The sequence below is a fragment of the Solanum stenotomum genome, chromosome 9 (genome assembly GCF_019186545.1).
Source record: "Solanum stenotomum isolate F172 chromosome 9, ASM1918654v1, whole genome shotgun sequence".
Classification (NCBI taxonomy): domain Eukaryota; kingdom Viridiplantae; phylum Streptophyta; class Magnoliopsida; order Solanales; family Solanaceae; genus Solanum; species Solanum stenotomum.
Genome location: NC_064290.1, coordinates 19,472,144 through 19,499,495, shown reverse-complemented (window position 1 = coordinate 19,499,495; position 27,352 = coordinate 19,472,144). Strand labels below are relative to the sequence as shown.

The following is a 27,352-nucleotide window of genomic DNA, read 5'->3' as shown; positions in this document are numbered from 1 at the left end:
TTGTGTTTCAGATCAAATCCATCGTAGCCATGGAAGGAAGCTTCAAATCAATCCAGCGCTTCAGATGGATTAGAGAAAGAGAGATCGGGTATTTTGGAATTTGAGAATGAAATAAAATTTGACTGAAGAGGGTTTTTGGGTATTTGAGGATAAAAGAGAAAAGGAAAGTGATATTAAGGGTTACTTTTTAATGGCTCAAGGTTAATTGCGGTAAATATTGGCTTTAAAACACTAGTTAGCTGCAATTTTATTATTGCCGCTAAATCCTTCTTTTGTTGTAGTGAAATTTACATTCCCAAAATCGAATTGGTGCAAATGATCGATAAGATAGATATAAACAGAGACGGATCTGTAGACATAGAGGAATTTGGGACATTATATCAGTTGATAATGGATGAGAGAGATGAAGAAGAAGACATGACATCAAATATACTCTCATGCATGCTATTTTGCATCTTCTAGCGATGACAGCAGCTCTAGTTGCATTTGCAACTGGTATGTATCTTACTTTAGCACATTCAGTTGGTCTTGTCGTTACTGTATGCGTTATCGATGACATCTCTTTCTATCTGGTCTGCTTTATAATTCTTCTTCCTAAAAAAAGGCATAGAGATAATCTGAACAGATCCATTGTGTGACAATAAGATTTCATCATTCTAATATATGCAGCTAGCAATGTATTTGATATTCTTCTGATTAACTTATGTTCAATAAAGATATGTTGCATACAGTTTCCAACTATGATCAATTGTATCTTATGAGTTCAATTCCATAAAGAATATTGGGCCTTCTGATCTCAAACTTTCTATTGAACTTGTATACGGAGTTGTTTCTACTTTACAAGTTTTTCCAGGGACTGCCGCTATTTTGGAATGGTCTTTGATTAATTTTTGCCCATACAGCTCATTTGATGAAAATTTGTTTGTCCAAAGTACTCGTAAATAAAATGACTTAATTTCGCTAGGCAAACCTTTTTAGAGAATGTATGCTCTAGGACATAAGTTCAATATAATCTAATTCGGAAGACAAACCTTTACCCTTATTACTGAAAAAAATTCGCTAGACAAGTTATGCCTTACATGAGTACATTTATGTAGGCACTTCATCAAATGTGAAGATGGCAAAGAGATACACTTGATCGTAGCCTATCATTTTCATCTTCATGTAATGATTTCATAAAACACATTGTTGCATCTTTAGAATAATGAAATCTTCTTGTCATGCAATGGATGCATGTTTCTAACTTTTGTTTAGGTAATAGGCTCTGGTCAGGTTCTTTCTTTAGGCCTGCTTCCACAAAGAAGAACATAACCGAGCAGAACATAACGAAAAAGATGCAACCAAAGACACAAACAGCAATGGCTAGGCCAACTGAATGTGCTAAAGTAACTTACATACCAGTTGCAAATGCAATTACAACTGCTGACATCACTAGAAGCTGCAAAACAGTTGGATAATAATTGTTGACTCCATCACTGATGTTACTGCATTTGGTGCCATGGCAAAGTAGGTGAATGCAGCATCAGAGGAGCACGCACAGGCGATGGCATCTGAATAACAAATGCACAGAATGCTGTTCTTTTTAATAGAATCGCCATCTCTTTATTAGGGCTCTCAGTATTGCTCTCGAAGCCTCCTGGGAATGTGAAACCAGTTGTGAAGGTAGTTGTTATTGATAGACTTGCCACAACTACATGTATTTGAGCTGCCTTTTCGACTATTTTTTCATCTCACCTAGTTTTGTCTTCTTGATTACCCTCCAACTCTATCTGTGGTACCATCATCAGCATCCCTCCTATTGCAGATAGAATCCGCAAAAGGAATGTAACACCTAACATTATTGATATTAACAAAAATAGGCAATGAACTTGAGAGCCTTCTGCTTCTTGGACAAAAGACTACCTAGGAAATAAAAACTCTTGATGAAGTCTATGTTTTAGAATACATAATATACAATCACATGGTTTTGTAGATATCGGGCATCTTACGAAGCGTGAGAGTTTCAACATCAACCCAACCCAAACCATAGAAGACATAGCGATCCTTACAATATAGTTCATTAAAAAAGATTTGAAACTGAAAAAGAAAAATTAACTGCGATGATATAGGAGGAACTCTCGAGAGATGCAATAACAATATCATATCATATTTTTTTAGATAGAAACAGAGAGGAAGAGAGGGATTTAAGGGTGCATTTTCTCGAAAAAGTGAAGGTATTTTAGTTCTCGGTTATGTAGATTCTAACTATTTAGGGGATCTTAATAGAAGGAGGTCCACAACTGGATACATCTTTATTCTCATTGGCAGTAGTTGGAAATCGACTTTACAGTTGATTGTCGCTTTGTTTACAAGAGAGAGAGATTATATGGCAGCAACGAAGGCAGTGAAAGAAGATATCTAGTTGAAAGATTTGGTGGCAAAATTGAGTTTGGTTCAGCGGGAATCAATTCTAAGATGTGATAGTCAAAGTGCTATTCATTTGATTAAAAATCAAAGATTTCATGAGTGCACCAAACACATTGATGTTAGATTCCATTTCATTTGGGATGTCGTTGAAGAGGGAGCTATCAAGGTTGTCACAGATGATAACACTGTAGACATGTTGACCAATATAGTCCCACGTGCCAAATTTGCACACTGCAAGGACTTGGCGGGAGTATGCATCAACTGATGCAACTCTGGGGAACAACTGCTAGTTGGAGCTAGTAAGTTCAACAAATGTTTGATTCTTCTTGTTTCTTACAATGGGATTGTTCAGTAAGCTTAGAAGTTTTGGCCGAAGTTGTTTATACGCATGCTTGAAACGCAAATCAAGGTGGAGATTGGAAGAGTTGGTTTGGTTTTTGTGGAATCAAATACAATGGAAGACTAATTAATATGAAGATTTGGTAGGAAGATAATTCTTTATTTATTTCAAAATAAAAGTCAAGATAGTATTTTGGTAGGTGAAATTTAGGTAAACCATAAAATGGTTTCACATGTTTAACCTTGAGATTTTGACACATAGTGATGTCATGGATGACATCAATAGGAAAAATTCATTCCTATAAATAAGCAGTTCTTAATTTATTTTCAAGACATCCTCTCACTTGCCTTCTCACCTTATAAGACATTTGATCTTCTCTCGGTTGTAGTATTTCATTTGTACTCTTTAGAAGTGAAATAAATATTGGTGCAGTTGTTCTCTGGTGGACGTATGATCATTCTGATATGAACCACGTTAAATATTGTTGTTCTTCCTTGTACTTTAGTTTTACATTTCCGCTAACATATGGAAATAGAAGAACATGACTATTTAAAAATTTCCAAAATTTACAAAAGTTAAATATTTGAATTTTTTTATCTTCTTAATATTTAATTTCTTACGTGTTATTGAAAAATGACATGAAATTACACATGCAAGAGGTTGGATTACACACACAATGATTTGATGAGAAATTGTTTTAAAATATTTTGTTTTAATGATTTAAAAGTTTAGTTGACAAAGTGTTGAATTGGAGGGTTAGAATATAAATGCATACAAATATAAGGGTTCATAAGACTATGTCACAAACGAAAAGTCATTATTTTTTATATGGCGGAGAATATTTTGTTATGAGTGCGATCAAATTTATTTATTAATTAAGTAAAATAAAGTAGTCATTAGATAACTTTGGTGGCATTCATACAAGCATGCCACGTTTCTTGCCAAATAGCCAAAGATATTTGGGTCCCACCCATTACAAGCACTCGGTTGTGGGCCCCATAATGTAATGGTCCTGTTTAAAGTGGAAAAAAAGTGTATGCCACCTGGCAGCTGTTCGCCTGCACTACTAACGTAGCAATCTGCCAACACAGACACCTGACTGACTACTCTTTTGTTGTTTGTATTTGATTTTCAGTAAGTGGATAAAGTTTGCTTTTGCCCCTTCTTGCTTCTTTTTCTTTTACTCTAAAGACCCTAAACATAAATAAAAACTTTCTAATACACCCCAAATGGGTCAATTTAATTAGTAAGTGTTTGATCATAAAAATAAATTAATTTAAAACTTTTAAAATTAGAGTTGAAGTTGAAATTTTGTTTAACAATATTTTTTTTTATAAATATTAATTAGTCTGTATTTTGTATTTATATAATTAAAATATCCATTTATATTTAATAGTAAAAGTTTGGAGGTCTTAGTTTGAAAATTTGAACTCTTTTATTAGTGTAGGTTAAGATTAATTAAATTACTATAATATATATATAAAAGTTATATATGTAATTACAATATTTTAGTAATTTTTTAAAAATAAATATTGAATACTATACGCACTGTTAGTTTTCTTTGAATTACATAAATCAAGTAATAAGACATAATAAATAAGGAGTAACACATTTTTTTTTAATAAATATTGAATACCATATGCGCTATTAGTTTTAATTACATGTATCAAGTATCAAGTAAGATACAATAAATAAGGAGTAACACATTTCTTTTATAAATATTGAATACGCATTATTAGTTTTCTTATGATGAATTGCATGTATCAAGTAATAAACAATCTTAATTTATATTATTTAAATAGATATAATTTGTATTTTAACATTAAGAGTTATTTTTTTCCGATATATTATATATAATAATAATAATAAAAAAAGAGTAAGGACGAAGTATATATAAAGGGTGTGGGTGAAAGAAACATATTGCTAATAATTGAGGGAGTGAGTGACGTGGAAAAAAGAAATGAAAGATCCAAATGGCAAGATGGTCTGAAACGGTCCGTTACACATCGCTTTTAGTTATTTGCTCAATTTTCCACACACCTCTCAGCTCACCGCTTCCCCCAACTATAACATCCTTTATATATATATTCTCCCTAAAGAAAGAAACCCAATTTTGTACTCAACAGTTATGGAAGAGGAGACAATGAGAGAGGATAAAACCATGGTGATTGATGTGAATGAGAATGAGAAGAATGTTAATGGTGGAGTAGTACTAGAGGTGAAAGAAGAACCAGTTATATTTATTGATGAAGATGACATTATTGGGGATTTTACTTGTTCATTGCCAAAGCCTTTGGATGGGTTACGTGATGTAGGTCCACCTCCGTTTTTGAAGAAGACGTTTGAAATGGTGGATGATCCAAATACAGACTCTATAATCTCATGGAGTAACAATCAAAACAGCTTTGTTGTTTGGGATCCTCACAAATTTTCAATTCATCTTCTACCTAAACACTTTAAGCACAACAACTTCTCTAGCTTTATCCGCCAGCTTAATACCTATGTAAGTTGGCTTTTTTTGCTCAATTAATCAACTACAATTTGTACTTGATCAGTATCTGCTTGTTCTAATTTTGAAAGTAAACTCAATTTTCTTTTGTGAATTTGTAATTTGGGTGTACCTAGAATTTGTTGAATTTTATAATGACGATGCCAAAGGTTAATAATTGGGTTTTAAAATTCAATAATTGCAAAAGTAATCGGGTTTGTAGCTAGTTCCGTTCACTGTTTTTTTTGTTAATTTGTATTTGATTATGGTGTTTTTTTAACATTTTGAGTTTGTGGGTTTGTAGCGTTTCAGGAAAATTGATTCAGATAGATGGGAATTTGCGAATGAGGGTTTTCAGAAAGGGAAGAAGCATTTGCTGGTAAATATCAAGAGAAGAAAGCAGTATCCTCAACAAGGAGGAGGAGGAGGAGGAGGAGGAGGAGGTTGTTGCAAGGATGGAACTGAAGCGGCGGAGATAGAAAAGCTGAAAAAGGATCACAACACATTGAAAATGGAAATTCTGAAGCTAAAACAACAACAAGAGAGCACTGATACGTATTTAACTACTATGAAGGAGAGGTTACAGAATAGTGAAACTAAGCAAAAATATATGGTGATCTTCATGGCGAAAACGTTCGACAACCCTCTGTTTGTTCAGCATCTGATTGAGAAGATGAAACAGGGGAAGACTACAACGGTAGAGAATGGGACCAAAAAGAGAAGGTGGTATAGTGATGAAAATCAAGAGGAGTACACAACGATTAAGTCGGAGATACACACACTTTTCTCTTGTGATGAATCATCGAACAGTCCAGTTGAGGAACAAAAAGGTAAGGGAAATAATAACAGCAGCCCAGAGATGGTATCTGAGAACTATATATTGTGGGAGAAGCTGATGGAAGATGACATGATTTGTGAGAATGGAGCAGAAACAGATAAGTATCAAAGTGAGATAGTTCTTGAACTTGAGGATTTGATCTCAAACCCATCCGAGTGCAAGTGTATGCCTTAAATTAGCGATGGTCCAACAACTAGTTAGCATAAGAAGATCACAATGAATGTTTATCAGTTGGTAGTAACTAACAATGTATAAAGGTTTTTACAGAAGATGAAGAAAACAAATTAGTTTGATAGGGGTTTGGTGCAGCAGAGGAGAATATTAATATTAATGTAGAACCAGAATATGAATGTTAGTTTCATGCATAGTATTAGTAGTAATTATAATATGGTCTTTTCTTCCTGCTTTAGCAGTACTAATACAGTTTCTCACCTTTGATGTATATATGTAGTTGGTCTCCCTCCCACCTTATTTGTTACCCTCCATTAATGAGGGGATGTTATTTAATCGATAAACGTTGGAGAAATTAAATGAAATAATTTTCCACGAAATGATTCTGCAAAGGTTTTAGGTTATACTATACAATTGATGATGTTTTCCACAATATGGTTCTGCAAAGCAGTTTCTGTTTCCGAGGGTTGAGGCTGCATTGGTGCGGGATGAGGTCCCTCATACTTGGAAAAGAGGGTGAGGCTGCATTCATCCCCCTCATGGAAAAGAGGGTTGAGGTTGCATTGGTGCAAAGAGGGTTGAGGCTGCATTGGTGCGGGATAAGGTTCCTCATACTTGGAAAAGAGGGTTGAGGCCGCATTGGTGCGGGATAAGATCCCTCAATACTTCTGGCTCGGAAGCCTAAACTCAAAAGACGCATTGGTGCAGGATGGGGTCCCTCATATACTTCTGGCTTCTGAGCCAGACATTCGTAACCTCTTCTTTAACCATCCCGGGGAACTTGAATTTTTTTAACACGTACTGCAATAAAATGTAAAATATTGGACCTCCTTTATGTTATGTGTTGCATTTTTATTTGTGAATTATTCACTTATTTTTTAATAAATAGTTTTTTGTTGTTACTTAAAAATTAGTACATAGTTGTTGAATTTCCCATATCTAATTTAAAGTTGATTCTACATTTTCGAGTTTTTCAAATTTCAAATAAAGTGTTCTGTTTCCTCCTTTTTTAGAAAAAGTATAATCAAAGATAATTCATCTTATCCAACTTCATAAATTTAAAAAAAAAAAAAAAAAACTCTATGTTTTTTATTTGTTGTTCATCTTACTATCATAAATGTCATTTATTCAATTTTCTCTACTATAAATAGTCATCTCAAATCACTCTCTTTGTTCATTCTTGTCTACTATTTCAAAAACAATTTCTTATTTTTACTGTCACTTTAACATATTAAGTATAAATAATTTTAGTGATTTTGAAATCACTAAGAAAATGGTTTGTAACATGTATATTAAGTGGTTGAGAGATACATGTGTATTTTTTTATGATAATGTTGCCATTCAGTTATTTATTTTTTCCCACTTATATAACCGCTTCGTGATCCAATTAATTTAAATTTGCACAAAAGAGTTTCATTTTGAGGTTAAAGTGCTCTCCACCAAATCCAAAGAACTTCCGGAACAAAGAGTTCGAATTGAAGAATACTTATCATCTCATCACAAGTTGGAGCCTAGCCTAGAATTTCAGGCATAGTGAATTAGAAGTAACTTGAAGAATAATGAGCCAAGTCAGTAATAGCAGACAAGATAGGTGCCTGTTCCCTAATTTTTGACATTATGAATAATCTGTAATCCTATCTTTTAGCCTATTCCAGATTGATACAACTGTATGGCTTTAAAATGCAGCAACCTTTTAACTGGAAACTTCAGCCAAAACCATACATGAAGTGTGTAAATTAGAGCCACAAAATCAACAATTATTAGTCATTAACTCATAATAATAATAATAATATTAACAATTGCTACATATCTTATCTTCTAGGTTTTTTTTTGGGGGGGGGGGGGGGGGGGGGGAGGGTCCCATTTGCCAAAAGGAGCAAGTGACCAGATTAATCATTCTAGATCCTGTCACCTTTCCAAAAAGAGTAGAAGCCAAATCTCAACTGCAATACCTACGTGTTCTCACCTTCTCCTTTTATTTTGTTTATTTTTTCACTTTCAAATGATTGCTTCTCAACTAGTAATAAAATTTAAATCTTTTTTGCACAATACAAGTTTATGGTACATGTGTTTGTATGTATAACGCATCAAATGATGAAAAGAAAAAAAGAGTCCTATGTTTCTTCCTCATATCTCCTAATACAAAATCTATTTCCTAAAAGGGAGATTATTGGGCTTATCTGCTCCCTTAGATGTAGAGGAACAAGATGAGGACATGTTAGTCTTAGCAAATTCTTCTTTATCCTCCGTGAATGCTTTAGACAAAATTTCTTGAAGTTCCATGTACCTTTGCTTCTTCAGTTGACGCTCTTCTGCTGTATCATTCCCCATGTAAGCTATCTCAGACAAGTCATCAGCATCCATGATCTTATTTAGAACTTCTGAACAACGTGGAAAGAACCGTTTTCCAAGTTCCACTGCAAGTACACGACGCTTTATTTTCAACCACACCAGGACTTTAAAGCACAAGATTCAGAAATTCAAATGCTTAATGTAGCAATGTTTGCTTGGACCAAAAAACAAAATGGGCTGGAAGTAGAAAAATGCTTGGGGGAGGAGATGGGGAAGAATAAAGTGATTTTGTTTTACTCCATTCAGTATACAATCAAGCAGTCTAATTGTTTTCAGGAAGTAAAGAGAACATTTTGACTCTAGTCCATTTATATCATATAGGGAGAATATGACTTTCTGATACCCCTCCCCCCCCCCCCCCCCCCCCCCCCCCCCCCCCCCCCCCCCCCCCACACACACACACACACACCACCACAAGAATCAAATATAATAAAAATCAGAAAAAGAGGGACAACCACTGGGCTCAAAATTCATATGCTAAGAGTACACAGATCAAGATAGAAAAAGCGAGAAACATAAAGAATGAGGATTTGGTGATATATGTAGCTGAAAATATCTTTACCAGTTCTAGAGAGAGCCCTAAGCCGATTCAAATGCTCCTCTTTCATCTTGAAAGGAGCCTCATTCAAATCCACCGTTGTCCTCTGTGCATCAGCTATCTTCTTCCTCATGCTAGCCAGGGGGAATTCAGACGTGCCATCAACTTGAGCAATGTCCATTGCAACTTTTGCTTCCATGGGAAAAAGGAGTTTAGCCAGACCAACTGAAAGACAATCAACTAGTCAATCTTCAGTATAATGGTTTACTATTTCCTTTTCACTAAAACAAATAGTTCATTAACCATAATCAAAGGTCATTTGACCACCCACCCATTAATAGGACAACTTTGTGACCTCCTTTGGAAATGAAAGAACATCTCCTTTATAAAAAAAGGTAAAATAGGTCTAATTTAAGTATATCAAACATAAGCAGCATCCGTTCTGCAAACATTAAGAATATCCTTTATAAGGTTGGAGTGAAACTGTTAAGTTTTCCTTCCAAACTAGTAACATTGTGACTTGTGAGTTACACATTTTAAATGAAGTTGGGCTAGTTCCAAACAATGTTGCTTGGATTCTCCGGATCCTCCAAAAGTAATCGTTTTGGAAGGATTTGACATGGGTGCAACAATAATTTTGGAGAGTCCGAGCAACAAAGGTTCCAAACTATTATCCCTGCAACCCCCCTTCCCCCAGGACTAAAATAACCCCCCTCATTTAAAAATATGATAAATGCAACAGAAATTAGGAAATGATAATAAATTCTGAAAGGAGAAACCAAAGAGAGTAAATTTCATTTATCTGCCCTTCTTTATGTTTCATAGGTATGGAAGAGAAAGAAGAAGATAAGTAGATAACAATGAAAAAGTAACACAAACTGACAGTGAAGAGTGTGAACTGTTGATTTTTAGAATGTTAAAGTTCCTAAATTAGATATCATTTCCCATAGGACAAACATCATGTTTAATCTACCTGACACCTACAAATAGGTGTCTTGTATTTACCATATCATCAAGACATTACATTTTCTCTCTATTTCTCGCAGGGTATCAAAGCTCAATAAAACATATCAAACAAATGAAAGAAGCCACAAGACATTTAGAGAAAAGAAAAAATAGAGAAAGGGTCTGAAAGTGATAAAAAGTGAATTAGGAGATCTGACTGAATTTGATGAAAAATGGCCGGAAAGAGGCAGTGCCATCGAAATAGGTACCCCAGCAGAACAATCACCAGAAAAAGCACAGTGCCATCAGCCCAATCAGCAAAAATAGGCAGGGAACTGAAAAGAACCACCATGCTATCTTAACAACCAATGAAAGGAGTGCAATACTACCAAAGGGTCATTTAAAATGCATGTTGTGCGCTCAAATGGTCCTAAAAAACTAGGAGTAATACTGCTAAAGAGGCCGTTCAGAAGGGCCAGAACAGTAAAGTTATGAAAAGTAAAAGAAACTTTGGCTGGATTTGCATCATAAGGCCAACCTCTACTATGTGGGAGGTGAATTTTAGTCTGCATTAAGATATCGTAGAAGCTCTAATACCATGTGTTTATGAACTAGCCAAAGATGTATTGCTTAATAGACATTTCATGAATACAAGACGGCTACTACTCCAACAATTATCCCATAACTATTTATTTTTCTCTGTTTTAAAATAAATTATCTTTCAGAAATAGCCTCTCTACCTCCATGAGGTAGTGGTAAGGTCTGCGTACACTCTACCCTCCCCACCCTCCCCAGACCCCACCTAGTGGGATTTCATTGGGTATGTTGTTGTTTTAAAATAGGTAAGTTCATTTTGGTCTCTATTTTTAGTTTGTGGGGTGCATCAGAATGTTTAATGTTAGTGTTTGAATGCCAAAGTTAGAATAGTTGAAGTAATAAGTTCTTAAGTAAAATATTATCTCATATCTGACAAATATCAAATTATAAGGGTAAGGTCTGCTTACACTCTACGCTCCCCAGACCCCACTTGTGGGATTACACTAGATATGTTGTTGAAGGAAGGAGAAAACGAAGGATAAGGGAGGGAAAGTGAAATCGGTTGTTTTTTCTTATTTTAGCAATTATCTTAGTTTAGAAGGAAAAATAACCTTGCACTTCAGGCCATAACCTTGAGCAAGTTTTGTATATTATCACAAAATGTCAAGGATATCATGCGTCACAAATTTAAACTATGAGAAGAAAACCATATGGCACCTTTAAAAATTTCCTGACAAATGTATCACCTGTTTTTGCTTAAAAGGGATTAATTTATTTTACCTTTAAACATAATGGAGATGCTTGGAGGCTAAAGGTGTACTTGTGGTGTGCACTAAGGCAATTAAAGACATGTATAATAGAGCCAAAACCCGAGTAAGGACGACAGGAGGTGACCCAGAGCACTTCCCTAGTGTGATGGGGTTGCATCAGCGATCAACTCTTAGCCCGTTCTTGTTTGTGTTAATGATGGATGAATTGATATGGCATGTCCAAGGAGAGGTGCCATGGCATATGTTATTTGCAGGTGACATTTCTGATTGACGGGACCCGGAACGAAGTTAATGCTAAGCTGGTGGTTTGGAGGAACACCTTGGAGTCTAAAGGGTTCAAATTGAGTAGAACCAAGACAGGATACTTGGAGTGAAAGTTCAGTGACGTACTGCATGAGGCTGGCATGGAAGTGAATCTCGATACACATGTCATTCAAAAGAGAGGAAGTTTCAAGTATCTTGGGTTTATTATCCAAAGGAAATGGGGAGATTGACAATGATGTCACACATCGTATTAGTGCATGGTGAATGAAATGGAGGATTGCATCCGAAGTCTTGTGTGATAAGAAGGTACTCCCAAAACTTAAAGGCACTATAGAGCAGTGGTTAGACCGACTATGTTGTATGGGCTGGAGGGTTGGCCGATCAAGAACTCCCACGTTTAGAAGATGAAAGTTGTGAAGATGAGGACGCTGAGATGGATGTGTGGGAATACTAGGATGGAAAAAGCATGATACAATGACAAATGCTATTCTCGAAGAGAGTTGGATGGACAATAAGCTGAAACAAATATTTCTTCTAAATTAAGTATGGACAATAAACAGAAACAGAATGTTCTTAACAATAATTTCATATAGGGAAGCAAATTAAAGAGACTCATCCCAACGTATCGGGATAATCATCAGAATGGGCTTAGGAATGGTAAAAGATGGGAGTGTGAGTAACGCAACATAGAGAGCAAAAAGTTCTTCATCACGAGATCACAAATGAATTTATAGCAAACTGGGAGATCTATAACATACGAGGGGGAAAAGAGAGACATAAGGTCATCCGTTATCAAATTAAAGAAAGAAGAGAAAAATGGAGGGACATAAGGTCAATCCTAATACCAGACTTGAGTTGAAGCAGGTGGGGGTGAATTGTCTGCACTTTTAACAGAACATTACCTCCCCATTCCTTGGACTTAAGAGGCTGCTTGAAATAGACTTAAGCCTTGAGAGCAATATCAGTGACATGGATAAATGTCTAAAGCTAGAGTGAGAGAGTAGAGGGATGAAGATTATCAAACAAAGAAACCACCCCGATTCATAGGTACTGACCTCACAATCGTGAATTGCATGCAACATGATATGTATCCTACGCTACTTCTAGATTAAGAAAAGCATATCTTCAAGTTTTCTTCCCACCCATCCCCTGCATACTATACGAAGAATTCTATAGGGTAACTGAGAAATATTAAACTATAGCATATCTCATCCTTCATTTGTTATGACACTACAGTATATGTCATCCTCCATGTGTCGTTACATAGCAGTATAACTCATCCTCAATTTGTTCTCCATTAGACATATCAAAATATCACTTAAAACTTCCATAGCAAATAAGACTGGTCATTAAATATGAAATTCTAATGATAGGCTGTCAGAAGAGGAGCAGGAGCAAACTATGTGGAAGATCATAGACAATGACCTGGATCTTAAAAAACAAGAGTATAACTATAAGAGAAGTAAGCAGAAACATGACATCCTACCTCTATTTTCAAGGTATAACAGCTTCATACGCAAATCATCGCCTGCCATAGCAAGAGATAATGAAGCTTCTCCTAGTAGTGGATCTCTTCTTTCTGCTTGCTCCAGAATCTCAATGCATAACCGATCCTTTGGAGCAGATTTTCCTTCCTCTGTAGACTTGGTAAAATCTACAAGCCTAGTGAGCCTCTTAGCAATTTGAAGTGCCTTTTTGCCATCAGATGTCAGATCAGAAGGTCTAGCTCCTTTGGTTAAAAGGGACACTATAATTTTAGGCTCTTTCCTCATGGCAGCAACATGAAGTACCGTGTATCCTCTAGGATTTTGATGATTAACATCGGCAAGTGAAAGATCTAAAAGTTCTGCTGTAGTCTTTGCATCGCAATATGCTACAGCATAGTGGAGAGCATATGCATCATCGAGAGTAGTATGCCCCTCTTTAAGCAACATCCTTAGTAATTCAACATCATCAGAGTCCAATGCCCTATGTATCCTCTTAACATGTTTATCAGGAAAACCATTGCTTTCAGGCCCTTGTAGACCAAGTTCAGCACGTGAATCAGTGATTTGTTTTACGATGTCATGAGGCAAGGACTTATCAAGGGTTATGATATCAACATTAGACTTGACAATAATCTCAATGCAGCTTGAAAGCAATCTTTCACATGCTTTACCGCAAATGTTTGCAACGGATAAAACCATCATTACATCGTCTGCTGCAGCTTTGTCAAGAATATCCAATAGGTGTCTCTGCAAAGGAAAGGAAACATGCAATGTAACATTAGGAAAGATATATTAGTCGCCAGTACAGTTAGTAGTGTAGTAATGCATACATGATAAATCGTGATAACTAAGGAATTTCACAAGAAACTGACTTTTCAACAACATATATCGCATGATCGCAAAGTGAATAAGGTTTTGCTAAGTGTCCTTCTATTAATCTAACTGAGAAAAGATATAATGTTCCCCAATTTTACGCAAGGAGATTCATAACCTGTTTGACCAAACTTCTAAAATCTGCTTATGTTGAGAAGTGTTTTTTGTCAGAAGTACTTTTCGACCCGAGAAAGTACTTTTGGAGAGTAGCATTTTGTGTTTGGCAAATCATTGTGAAAACCATTTTTGCCAATATAAGATCAGAAAATTGTGCTTGGCCATGGTTCCAAAAATGCTTCTTGGGAAAAGCGGCATTTTTTAGCTTTTCAAAATACAACTCCTGCTACTACTCAAAATCACTTATCTTTTTTCCTAAAAGATTAGTCAAACCTCTCAATTCTCTAAAATAAGAACTTCTCTTTTAACAAAAAACACTTTCGGCTTTGCAGAAACTTGGCCAAATTGGCTATCGGTCGTAGATGTGCCTCAACACACATGGCTGTTTTTTCTATAAAGAAATAATGCTGTCATACAGAGCAATATAATCCCTCATTCTTTCCCACAAAAGGCAATCTAAAACCGACCCTTTTATTAATGAAGATGGAATGTCAACTAATAACTAATCTGGAAGACAATTAACACCATTAGGGGCCGTTTGGTTACTGTATAAGAAGGCATGTTATTCATGTATAAAACATTGTATTTGTTTTGCTATGTTTGGTAAAAGTTTTTTATTAGGTTGAAAAGTCAACATGACTTATACTATGTTTGGTTGAGAAGTTCTAAATATTGTACAAAAGTTATTCATGTATTAATTTTATATGGTGTTTGGTTGCGTTTTTTGTAATCCTACATAATTAATACCTACATAACTTGTGAGGGAATCTATGTATAAGTTATGCAAGATAGAAGGTGGAATAAGTTATGTGGGTATTAGTTATACATGTATTAAAAAGATAAATTACACATTTATCCCTATTAATTTATTTTTAAATCTTTTTTTATTGAAAATTTTACATAGCTATTCTATTTTCCCAAGTATTTTTGTTTCCTATTTCTTTTTGTATACAAACGACTTTTTATTTGTTTTCATTTAAAATCAAAATATAAATATTTATTAATATTATGAATAGGAATGTATAATTTTGATAACGCATATGCTAATTATATATTTGCATTATATATAACTAAATATATCCACATATTTAATTATCATGTATTAATTTTTTATTTAGAATGTGAATTTATATATAATTTATATATTTGGTATACTAAAAATGTACAAACAACACATGCATCATATTGACAGAAATTTACATTATATAAAATAGGATAGTATAATGTACTTGAAATATATTAATAGTAGTTTATTTTTATAAGCTTTAAACATTAAAAAACCAAAGAGAAAATAACACAGAATTCCTAGTTAAATATAAAGAAAATTCCTTTCTTTATTTTTTTAAGGAGAATTTATACTATTTGCTTACTTATTTTATTTGTAAATAATATATATTAATCTATATTAAAATCAATATTCAATAGTTAATCATTCATGTAATGTAATCTCTACAAAACTAAATAACACCTAATTAACTAATACTCGCATAACTAATACCCACATAACTAAACCCTGCATAACTAATACTTGCATAACTAAACCCTGCATAACTAATACCTACATAACTAACCCTTGCGTAACTAATACCTGCATAACTCTAACGGCCCCTTAGTATTTACACTCCGCAAAAAGAATGAGATGGTAAAACTAAAACTCACTTTTGAGAAGATATGGTCTAAAGGATCTCAAATGACCAATAGATCTTTATTAGGAAAGATCTGAATGGACATATGGGTAGACCAAGTGATAGTTTAGGCCAAGGACAAGGACCATTTGGTTATGGTATTTCGGATAAAGAAAGGAAGGTACTCTAGAGTTGGTCTTCCGTTATGATTTAGTTTTAGCTAATTTTTACTTATTACACGCAAAAAGAAAGGTTATAATTTTGCTAAGAAAATTGATACAAATTTACTGAGAAGGAAGAATATCACCACGTCATGATTCATATCCATTAACTTAGAAAGACATATGATAATGTGCAAAAAGAAGTCCTTTGTTGGGTACTTGAGAAGATAGGAATGAATTTCAAATAAATAAATGACATACAGGATATATGTGAGAGAGCACTCACAAGTGTACGAATAGTCAGAAGAGAGAGTGAAGAGTTTTTCTTATCTATGTGTTTACACCTCAGATTGTCCGTGAGAAAATACTTCTTTATTCTAGTTATAAATGAACAAATAAATGTCATATAGAATGAGATTTCCTGATGCATGCCATAGAAGATGTTGTTTTAATTGATTAAATAAGTTACGAGTAAATCAAAAGTAGGAATCACAGAGAAACACTTTAGATAGTAAGATTTTATAATAAATATCAATAGTCAGTGTTTTAGAGTAAGTAGAAGAAAGGGTATCTGTGATGCAAATCTAGTCCCGTTTGAGAGGAATGATGCTCAAATAAGATTATATGTGAGTTATAATGGTGCCTAACGATCATTTCAGATATCTAGACTTAATTTTCCAGGAAAATGACTTCAAAAACATAACATATAATTTAAATAGAACAATTAAATGGACTGTTGAGTGTCATGCGGTAGGAAAATACCAAAAAGTGGAACCAAGCTTTATAGAATGTTGTGAGACCAGTAATGTTATATAGAAGTAAGAGTTGGACCTCTAAAGCTCAACACACTGGTAAGAGGAATGTCAAAGAAATGAGGGTGTATGATAAATGTGTAATCATATAAGATTGGACAAAAGTATAATGATAATTGTCGAATGAGTTGACAGATTTAGTTATAATCTGCTCCATCAATGAGCTGGCCGATTGATTGCAATTTGCTCCACAAATAAGCTAGCAAATTTGATTATAATCCGCTTCTATAAATATGGGGTAGAATATATTATTCTAGGAAAAAAGTTTGAAATCCCTTTCAAGGATCTCCTAAGAATTAGGGGTTGATTACCCTTTGGGGTGGCCCAGTGATTTGAGCTTGGGACTTCCATGTTGGAGGTCTCAAGTTCGAAACCCCTTGCCAGCGAAAGCAAGGGGTTTGCCTTCTGGGTCGAGCTCGTCGCACCAAGCTTGCCTAGTGCGGGTTACCTCTCCTATGTGGTTTGCGAGCTATTGCATAGGAGCGGGGTTTTACCCTATGCGCACCCAAAGGGTAGCGGTTGCGGATTTCCCTTGTCATAAAAAAAAAAGAATTAGGGGTTGATTAGTTTATTTGATCTTACTTTTTCTTTTATAAATACTGTACAAACGCTATGAATAAAGATATACTTTGCATGTCTAAACTTTCATGGTATCAGAGCGGGACTTTTTCCCCTAGTATCATATGGACAAACCAGCCTTTCATGGAAAGCATCTTTCTGGAACATCAACAGAAGACAAAAGTTCTTCTCTGAAAGCTCCTACAGAAAATCTGATGACACAAGGAGGCAATGCTTCTCACATGCCCTTCCAATCAATTTCTCATCGATTAAATGGGAAGAACTATCTAGAATGGGCACAGTCCGTAAAGCTTGCAGTCGATAGTCGTGGAAAGATAGGACATCTGACCGGAGAGATGTAAAAGCTGGGAGTCGGAGACCTAAAGATGAACTCCTAGAGATCAGAGAATTCACACGTGATTGCTTGGTTAATAAATTCCATGGAACCAGCCTTAGGTAAATCTCATCTCTTTTGCCACTGCTAAAGATGTGTGTGAAGCCGTTAGAGAGACATATTCTGATGTAGAAAATACCTCTCAATTTTTTTAGTTAAAAATTAAACCATGGCAAGCTAAGCAAGGTGAGAAGGAAGTCATTGCTTATTATAATGAAATGGTGTCTTTGTGGCAGGAATTAGACCAGTGTTAAAATGATGAATGACAATGTTCTGTGAATAGTGTGAAAGCAAAAAGGGGAAGAAAATGAGAGAGTTTTCCATTTTTAGCAGGATTGAACTGGGAGTTTGACGAGGTCAGGTCCCGAATCCTATGAACAAATCCTCTGCCCTCACTTTGTGAAACCTTTTCTGAAGTTAGGAGAGAGGAAACTAGGAAGAAAGTTATGTTAAAACCTGATTTAAATGTTGAACTAAAACCTGCTATAAACTCTTTAGCTCTTGTAAGAGTGAAGAATGAAGATGACAAAAACAAAAGGTCATGGTGCGATCATTGCAAAAAACATTGGCACACCTGTGAAACATGTTGGAAGATTTATGGGAAACCACTAAACTGGAAGAAGAGAGTTGATAATCGTGGCTTTCAATATCAAAGTGAGCAGGCCATTCAAACAACCAATTTTGATCAGGGCAGCAACCTTCTCCAGAAACGTCTCCATTTACAAGGGAACAACTAGAAATTCTGCACAAACTCCTTCAATCTCCACAATTTCGTCCAAATGCACCAAATTCTTATAATCCTTCTTGTTTTTTTGCTGAAACAGATATTGTATCATCTGCTTTTCTTAGTGTCAATTCCAACCAAACAGATTCTTGGATCATAGATTTAGGAGCTAGTTACCACATGACTGAAGTTCCTGTTTTTTCTCTACTTACACTCCTTGTGCAGGGAACAATAAAAATGTATTTAAGATTTTCTATTTCATGGTGGAAACACAATTCAATGAGAAAATAAAGATTTTTCAGAGTGACCAAAGGTCGTGAATTTTTTAATGAACAATTAGGAAGTTCTTTTCAGAAAAACTGGGTAGTACACCAAAGCTCTTGTTCGGATTCACCTCAACAAAATGGTATTGCCGAAAGAAAGAATAGACACCTTTTAGAGGTAACGAGAGTTTTAATGTTTACTAGTAAAGTTCCACAACACCTTTGGGGAGAGGCTTTCTTGACTGCCACTTACCTTATTCATAGGATGTCATCTCGTCCTCTTGAATTTAAAACACCTTTTAAAGTTATCAGAGAGAGTTTTCCTAGTTCTAGGTTAACTACAGAACTGCCTCTAAAGGTTTTTGGTTGTACAACATTTTGTCATGTTCATAATCGTAGTGAACTTGAACCGCGGGCTAAGAAGTGTGTTTTTGTAGTATATGCCCCAAGTCGAAAGGGATATAAGTGTTATGCTCCACATGCTAAGAAGATAATTGTCACAATGGATCTAACTTTCTTTGAGTCCCAACTCTATTTTATCACTCATCTTTAGGGGGGAGTATCATGTAGGTGAAGATTCATCTTTTTGTGATATTGAGGAAGCTAGACATCAGGCAAATGATGAGCCTGATATTATAACAAATACTGATGTGAGGGATCTAGGAGAAGATATAAATAAGTGTGATCCAAGAGATGAGAGGGACCTAAGTCACTTAAATGATAAGAACTCATAAATTGAACTTGTAGAGCCTTCAAATGACAAAAATAAAAATGGGTAATAGAGAACAAACAAAAGAAATACAAGTGTACTCGAAAAGGAACTGAACTCAAGGAAAAAAGACCGGAGATGCTCAACACTACCAAAAGTCAGTTCTGCAAGACCTTACTGGTATTCAAGGTAATCTTCCAACCGATTCTATTTCTAGCTCCTCAGTTCTGGACCTACCTATTGCAAAACACAAGGTGTTAGAAATGCTCCTAAATATCCTATTTCAATGTTTGTGTCCTATAAAAAGTTGTCTCCTAGTTATTCAGCCCTTACTTCACAACTTTCTAGTGTGGAGATTCCAAAAAATGTGCAGGATGCTCTACGAGTTCCCGAGTGGAAGCCGTAAGGAGGCTATTTTGGAGGAATTGCGAGCTCTTGAAAAAAATAAGACATGGGAGTTGGTGGATTTAACAGAGGGAAAGAAACCAGTGGGTTGTGAATGGGTGTTCACCACCAAATTCAAATCAGACGGATCCTTAGCAAGGTATAAGGCTTGCCTAGTAGCTAAGGGATTCACGCAAACATATGGCATTGACTTTCTCGAGATGTTTGCTCCAGTAGCTACGCTAAACTCAATTAGAGTTTTGTTGACAATCGCAGTAAATCTTGACGGGTCTCTTCAACAGTTGGATGTGAAGAATGCTTTCTTGAATGGCCACCTAGAGGAAGAAGTCTATATGGATCCCCCTTCCAGGTTTTGAAGGGAAGTACAAGTCAAAGATATGCAGGCTTAGAAGATCTCTTTATAGTCTAAAATTATCTCCAAGGACTTTGTTCGAAAAATTTACTCAAGTTATGAAGAAGCAAGGATAGGTGCAAGGACAAGCAAATGACACAATTGTTTACTTGACATTCACTAGAAGGAAAAACAACAATTCTTATAGTGTATGTCAACGATATCTTCCTCACAGACGATGATGTGGTTGAAAAAAAAAAATACATATATATAAACGTCTTGCCTCAAAATCTGAGATAAAGGACTTAGGCCTACTAAAGTACTTTCTCGACATGGAAGTTGCACAATCAAATAAAGGAATATTATAGTGTAACAAAGGAACTTGGGGGGAGGACTGGTGAATTACCAACTGTATATTTGGGCATGCCACTAGGAGCAGAAAGCAAGTCTTCAGGAATCTGGAATGAGGTGGTCGAGAAGTGTGAAAGAAGATTGGTGAACTGGAAGAGTCAATATCTCTCCCTTGGCGGGAGACTCACTCTCATCAATAGTGTTCTCGACTCCATGCCTACCTACATGATGTCTATCTTTCCTATCCCAGATGGGGTCATTGACAGACTTGATCCAATAAGGAGGAATTTCCTATGGGAAGGAAATAGTGACACTAAGAAATTCCACTTGGTTAAGTGGGATGAATTGATTGGGAGCAAACAAAAAGGAGGTCTTGGGGTAAGGAATTTGAAGATTCAGAACCAAAGCCTTATGATGAAATGGCTATGGAGACTAGCATCCAGTGAACAAGCACTATGGAAAGAACTTTTTTTTGAGAAAAAGCACTATGGAAAGAACTTATCAAGCAGAAGTACGAAATGGAGGATCACTGGTCTACCAAAATGGTCACTAGTACTTATGGAACTAGCATCTGGAGGGCCATCAGAAACTTTTGGCCAAAATTAAGAGAAAATTGCAGCATTAGAATAGGAAATGGCATGAAGGTCTCCTTCTGGGAGGAGAGCTGGTTAGAACAAGGCTCCCTAAAAACCCTCTTCCCAGATATCTACATTCTGAACCAACAACAAAAAGACACTGTTGCTGAAGTTTGGTCAAATCAGGGATGGAATTTGAGTTTTAGAAGGCCCCTAAATGATTGGGAGATCCAAAGACTAGTAGATTTCTTTGGAATCCTTGAACAATTCAAAGGAACCTCTACCTCCCAAGATGGATTGTTTTGGAATCATAACTGCAACGGAAATTTTAGTGTGAAGGAAGCTTACAAAAAGTTCAACTCTTTCACCCATCAGGTTACTGGCTGGCCATGGAAACTTATCTGGAAAGTTAAAATACCTCCTAAAGTGTCCTGCTTCACTTGGCTACTAGCAAAGCAGGCTGTTTTGACTCGGGAGAACCTCATGAAAAGGGGTATCCAACTGAGTCCTAGGTGTTTCCTGTGTGGAGAAGAGGCTGAAACAGTCAATCACCTCTTTCTTCACTGTAGGATCACTAATATTTTGTGGAGCATTTTCATCAATTCGAAGGGCCTACTTTGGGTGATGCCAAGAAATATTGTCCAGGCCCTGAAGATATGGAGTAGCTTTGCCTACATTTCTGGTCATAAAGAAAGATGAAAGATCATCCCCACCTGTATCTGGTGGTCTGTGTGGAAAGAGAAGAACCTCAGATGCTTCCAGAACAAAAGTAACAGCATCCAGAAGATGAAGATGAATTGCTTGGTTTTATTTCATTTTTGGTGTAAACAGGAGTATATGGAAGATCTAGAATCAGTAATGAATGCTTTAGGCACCTTGTAATTTTTGTTATTTAGGATTGAAGATCTTCCTGATACTCTCCTTTTATTTGTAATTAGTAAACCTCAGGTTTGATTTTTTGGAATATAATACTAGACTGTTACCTTCTCAAAAAAGGAAGTATGTTCTTGATCTGCTAAAAGAAACAAGAATGAGTGGTTGTAGACCAACTAAAACTCCAATTGATCTAAATCTAAAGTTTGTAAAGGAAGGAAAATTGATTGATAGGGGCCAGATCAGAGATTGGTAGGGTAAGTTGATTTACTTGTCACATACTAGACCTGATATTTCCTTTGTTGTGATCCCAGTAAGTCATTTCATGCATGCACCATGAGAAGAATACCAAGAAGTTGTGTATCGAATCTTAAGGTATCTAAAGAGTTCTCCTGAAAAAGGGTTGTTCTTTAAAAAGAATGAGCAAGGAAGTATTGAGGCTTATATGAATGCAGATTGGGTTGGTTCATCTATTGATAGAAGGTCTACATCTGGATACTGTACCTTTGTTTGGGGAAATTTAGTGGCATGGAGAAGTACGAAGCAAAATGTGGTAGCTCAAAGTAGTGTTGAGGCTGAGTATCGATCCATGGCACACATAATTTGTGAAATGTTGTGGCTCATGAGATTTTTGGAAGAACTAAGAAGACATATGAGTTTTCCAATGAAGTTGTATTGTGACAATGAAGGCTGACAATAAAGCATGTTGAAGTGGACAAACACTTCACTTCATTAAAGAGAAGATTGAAGATCGAAGTGTGTGCATTCCTTTTGTTCCAAAAACTGAACAAGTTGCAGTTATTTTCACAAAAGGTCTTTTCAGGACTACTTTTGAGTCCTTGTGAGCAAGTTAGGCATGTTCGGTATTTACATGCCAACTTGAGGGGGTGTCGAATGCGTATGCAGATTTAGTCACAATCTGGTCCATCAATGAGCTGACAGATTTGATTGTAATTTGCTCCACAAATAAGCTGGCAGATTTGATTATAATCTGCTCTTATAAATATGGAATTGAATATATTATTCTAGGAAAATAGTTTAGAGGAATTCCCTTGATTCAAGGATCTCCTAAGAATTAGGGATTGATACACTAGTTTATTTGATCTAACTTGTTCTCTTATAAATATTGTATAAACGCTATGAATAAAGCTATACATTTGCAGTATCTAGACTCTCAATATTTTCTGGCAAGGATCACGAGTACCCACAAGAAGGGAAAGTTGTAGAGATATCACTTGAGTAGGTTTGATCATGTCCTACATAGATCTCCAAATGTTCAAGTCATAAATATGACACTGATAATTGAAGGAGTTTTATCTCAAAATAAAAAATAAAAAAAGGAGTTAAAACCAGAATGGAGTGAACCTCTAATTATATGAAATGAAGTAGTCAAAAAAGAACTACAATCTCTCGAAAGCAAGAGGACTTAACTAAGAACAGAGTACAAGAAAAAAAAGGGTACACATACATCATACCTATTATTTAAACTTAAAACATAGCTCACAAGTGACTCTCAGAGATACTCGAAATTCCGTAAGCAACTTAATAGATTCTCACCATTTCACTCAGAAAAATTCCTATCCTAGGATGCAAAGGCAAACATATGTAAATAAAGATAGATTTTGCAAGGAAAATTACATTAAATTAAGGGCATTAATAATACAACTGGCTAACTTACAAAGTTCCAATTCTATTGACAAGAAGAACAATTGATATTGGAGGGTTTTTGATAGTTTACCTGAAACTTGTCGACCAATTGAGAGATCTGAAAGGTAAAGGATGCGTACAAAACCTGAACCATGAAGGCCACAGCTGGCCTACAAGCTACATGCAAGCACTCATTGTCCACACAAACACACACATCTTTAGGTGAAGGCCTAACTTTTCCACTATACAAATAGGCGAGCACACTGACCACCGCATCAAAACTGACCTCATACTCTTTCATCAGCTCCTTGAGTTCCAGCTTCGTCTTCCTATCTTTCCCACAGAATATATTCTTAAAAAAAGGACTCCTCGCTGACAAAATGCATCGGTGCACCGGAATTTCCTTACCGCCTGGAACCACAAGCTTAGCGTCAGCGAAGAAGTCGAAATCCGGCGAAGACGCATCGAAGATAGACTCTAGTGTTTCTGATAGACGTTTGAGGGAATTGACGTCTGCCGGTGAAGTTTCCGATTCGTTCATGCCGCCAATGCAGCATATACTACTGCTTCCACTAATATCATTCGAATCCGAAAAAGCAGTCCTACTATCCATTACAGCATACGTTCTGTATGTTTGTGGGAGAAAGGGGAAATAGAGGGATCATTAGGAAGAAAGAGCCATTGAATTTGGGGAGAGAAAAGAAATTGAACAAGGGATAGCTAGCTAGTTAGGAATTATATGAGGAATTGGGACAGAGAAGAAGGGAAAAGAAGAGGAGAAAGCCATGGAAATGGAGGTATTGTAAAACAAAGTTTGCCATTTTTCTCTATGTGAAATTTTGCCAGAAAAAAGTCAAATGAAAGAACAAGGCAGCTCTTGAAAATGTAAGCAGCAATCAATTTTAAATAAAATTTTAATTTAGTTAGTATTTTTAAAATAAATTATTCATAATTTATTTTTTAGAATCTAAAAAATACTAGACATCAATTAGTAAAATGATTATATTAATTATTATTTTTTAATTAATATATTAAATTCAATTGTGAAAAATAAAAGTGAACAAGGAAGTAACTGATTTTAAACAAAAAATTATGACCTATCAGATCTTAAATTTATTTGAGAAATGATTTTTCTTTTATTAAAAAGTCAAATAAAAATCCTATCCGATGAGAATACCATTTCAACTTTGCATATTTATATTTGCAATTGTCGAAACGTCAGATAAAATTAGTTGAAGTTTGTAGGAGCAATTAATACTCCTTTTGTCCCTTTTACGTATTTTTTAGTTCATTTAAAAAAAAGAATATTATGTTATTATAATTAGAAATAATTTATTTTTAAATTAATTTTATTTTTAATAAATAAATTTTAGGTATATAAATATCTAAATATTATTTTAGACCACAAATTTTATTTTATTTTTACAAATATCATGTTAAATTAAAAAATTATTTATTCAATAATACTTGTCGACTATTGACTTTGCATACTTCTTAAGAAACTATAAATAGAATGGCGATTTTATTATATTACCCTTTGAATATAATAAATACAATATCTTAAAAAATATAATACAAAAATGACTATAATTAATGATGAAAGTAAATTAAGAACTAAGTATAGAATCGTTCATTGATTTAATAAAATAAACAAATATTGTTAAACATCTCAAAATAATATAGTGAACAGTTATCGATGAAGAAACAAATATAAAAAAAGACAAAAAAGAAGAAGAAGAAGAAGGAAGCAAGGAGAAGGAGGTGACGAGTGTGGATGATGTGAGAAATAGTAGAGAAGAGAAAGTGTCCACATTAACCTCATCAATTTACGTGTTTTTTTCAAGCACAAGCAAACGTTGCTTACGTCCCTCATCCCTCCAATCACCACCCTTTGTCTTTATCTTTATCATCACTTCACATGCCATTTTAATATTTAAATGAAGTTGTCTACGTAAGAAAAAAAAAACCATTACCCACAAATATTTATTAAAATAATTGCCTACCCTACTTCAGTTTATTAATTATTTAGTCTCTGTTCATGTAATGTGGACCTACTTCACTTGCCAACTCGCAATTAATAAAATGACTTTATTCTATTTTGACTCTCACTAAATTGATTCATTTTCTTCTTGAAAATGGTGCAACTTGAGAGGCAATTCAAATAAATGAGTATATCTATGAGAAACTTGCTAATAATGGGTGAAAACGCCACGACCCCTTGCGCACCTTCAATACATATGGGGTAGTTTTGTGTAAAGATGAAAATGCATATTGGGTCAAGCACCCTCAGGGTGAATATGTTTTGAATTTTTTAAGGATTTGATATTTTATGCATCTTCAATACTATTTTCATCCATCAACCTTTGATAAGAAATGAGAGAACATTTATGTAGTTTTGATGATTGGTAAAGTAAACGGGAAGTTATATGGTGTGGGCTAGGGATGTATGGTGCATTGTTTGTCATCATCAAAAAGGAAAAAATTGTTGGGAAATAATAGAATAAGTATGTAGTTTTGATGATTGACAAGGTGAACTTGATTTACTACTTATTGTCTAATGAACTAAAGTTTTGGCAAACTACATTGCCCCAATTGTACATGCAATAGTGAATGCTCCTAGATCTTCCATTTATTGCACTAGAGAGTTTGAAGCTAATCGCACTACAATAATGTATACCTTTCGATTGTGTCTCCGATTACTTCTCTTTTCTTTGTGAACAAGTCTTTCATAAACTGTCCATATCCTAGCATTTGTTTCAAAGCCTCCACTAATGAAATATTAATTGATAGTTGCTTAACATTGATATAAACTTCTTAAACTTTTCATCTTCTTTCTTTTTCATCAGCCTTTGAAGGAATGGAGGAAGACATTTTGGTCTTGGAATAGCAATTATTGAAGCGTCTTTGCTTGTTAATATTTTCTCTTCTTGCTCGTGAGATGCTTTATTCTGTTATTTTTCATGTTTGTCCTCTCTAGGTTCAAGATCAATATGTTGATCCTCTCTTTTACTTGTTTCCTCATTTGTAGTTGAATCATCATATGGTTGGACTCTCTGTATAGTATCATTTTCCATCACTTCCACTCATTCCTCCACCTCTCGTGGTCACTCATGCACTTAATGTTATTGTTGCAATCTCCAAGATGACTATCTTTCATTGTTTGGCCCAGTGATGATGAGATTAGGTTCATCAGAGTTTCTATATGCTTTATGGTTGTGGAGTGAGTATTCATGATTTGTCTCATACTTGCTACATCATTATGCATTTGGTGCATAATACTATATGTTGACTCTACCTTTGTTAGTACAAGGGACAACATATCTTCCATTTTAGAACTAGTAGGGTGAATTTGAAGTTTGCTCTTGAAAGGAATATGAGGTTGTACACCTCTGCTTCTGAAGATTTTTCTCTGTGATTCTCATATATACATTACTGATATTGTCCCTAGTTCAAACCTTGGTTCCCATAGTCATATTGTCAATACCCCTTAGCCAATCCTTGGGAGTAAATCTGGTAGACTTCCTATTGATGTCATACGACTATGGGTTGGTAGCTGACATTGCTTTACAATGGGGGCATTAAACCTCCACCACTAGTTGGAAACATTACTTTCAACATCACCAGCACGATGTTGTATTTACTGGGTTTGAAGGTCTTATTTAATGGTTTACCTCTTAAAGACCTAAATAAACATTTAAAGACTTTGCAGAGGTATGTCTAGCTTACAATCTCCTAGATATCTATCAAGAAGGAATAAGGTTGTTTCTATTCTCTCTAACTAGTGAAACAACTACATGG

The 27,352-nt window shown here is 35.2% G+C and overlaps 2 protein-coding genes across 2 annotated transcripts; one reads left to right on the top strand and one right to left on the bottom strand.

Annotated features, from left to right (window-relative positions):
• Window positions 1-4,703: 4,703 nt before the first annotated feature.
• LOC125875970 (heat stress transcription factor A-2-like) lies at window positions 4,704-6,467 on the top strand. The gene is made up of 2 exons (XM_049557052.1): window positions 4,704-5,249; window positions 5,539-6,467. Exons 1-2 carry the CDS (start codon window positions 4,875-4,877, stop codon window positions 6,244-6,246), a joined length of 1,083 nt encoding a protein of 360 aa, XP_049413009.1. The 5' UTR covers window positions 4,704-4,874; the 3' UTR covers window positions 6,247-6,467.
• Window positions 6,468-8,249: 1,782 nt separating this feature from the next.
• On the bottom strand, window positions 8,250-24,433 carry LOC125875962 (BTB/POZ domain and ankyrin repeat-containing protein NPR1). The gene is made up of 4 exons (XM_049557041.1): window positions 23,646-24,433; window positions 13,136-13,883; window positions 9,158-9,358; window positions 8,250-8,660 (listed from the first exon to the last, which is right to left on the bottom strand). The coding sequence occupies exons 1-4, from the start codon at window positions 24,165-24,167 to the stop codon at window positions 8,392-8,394; spliced, it is 1,740 nt and encodes a 579-aa protein (XP_049412998.1). The 5' UTR covers window positions 24,168-24,433; the 3' UTR covers window positions 8,250-8,391.
• Window positions 24,434-27,352: the final 2,919 nt, after the last annotated feature.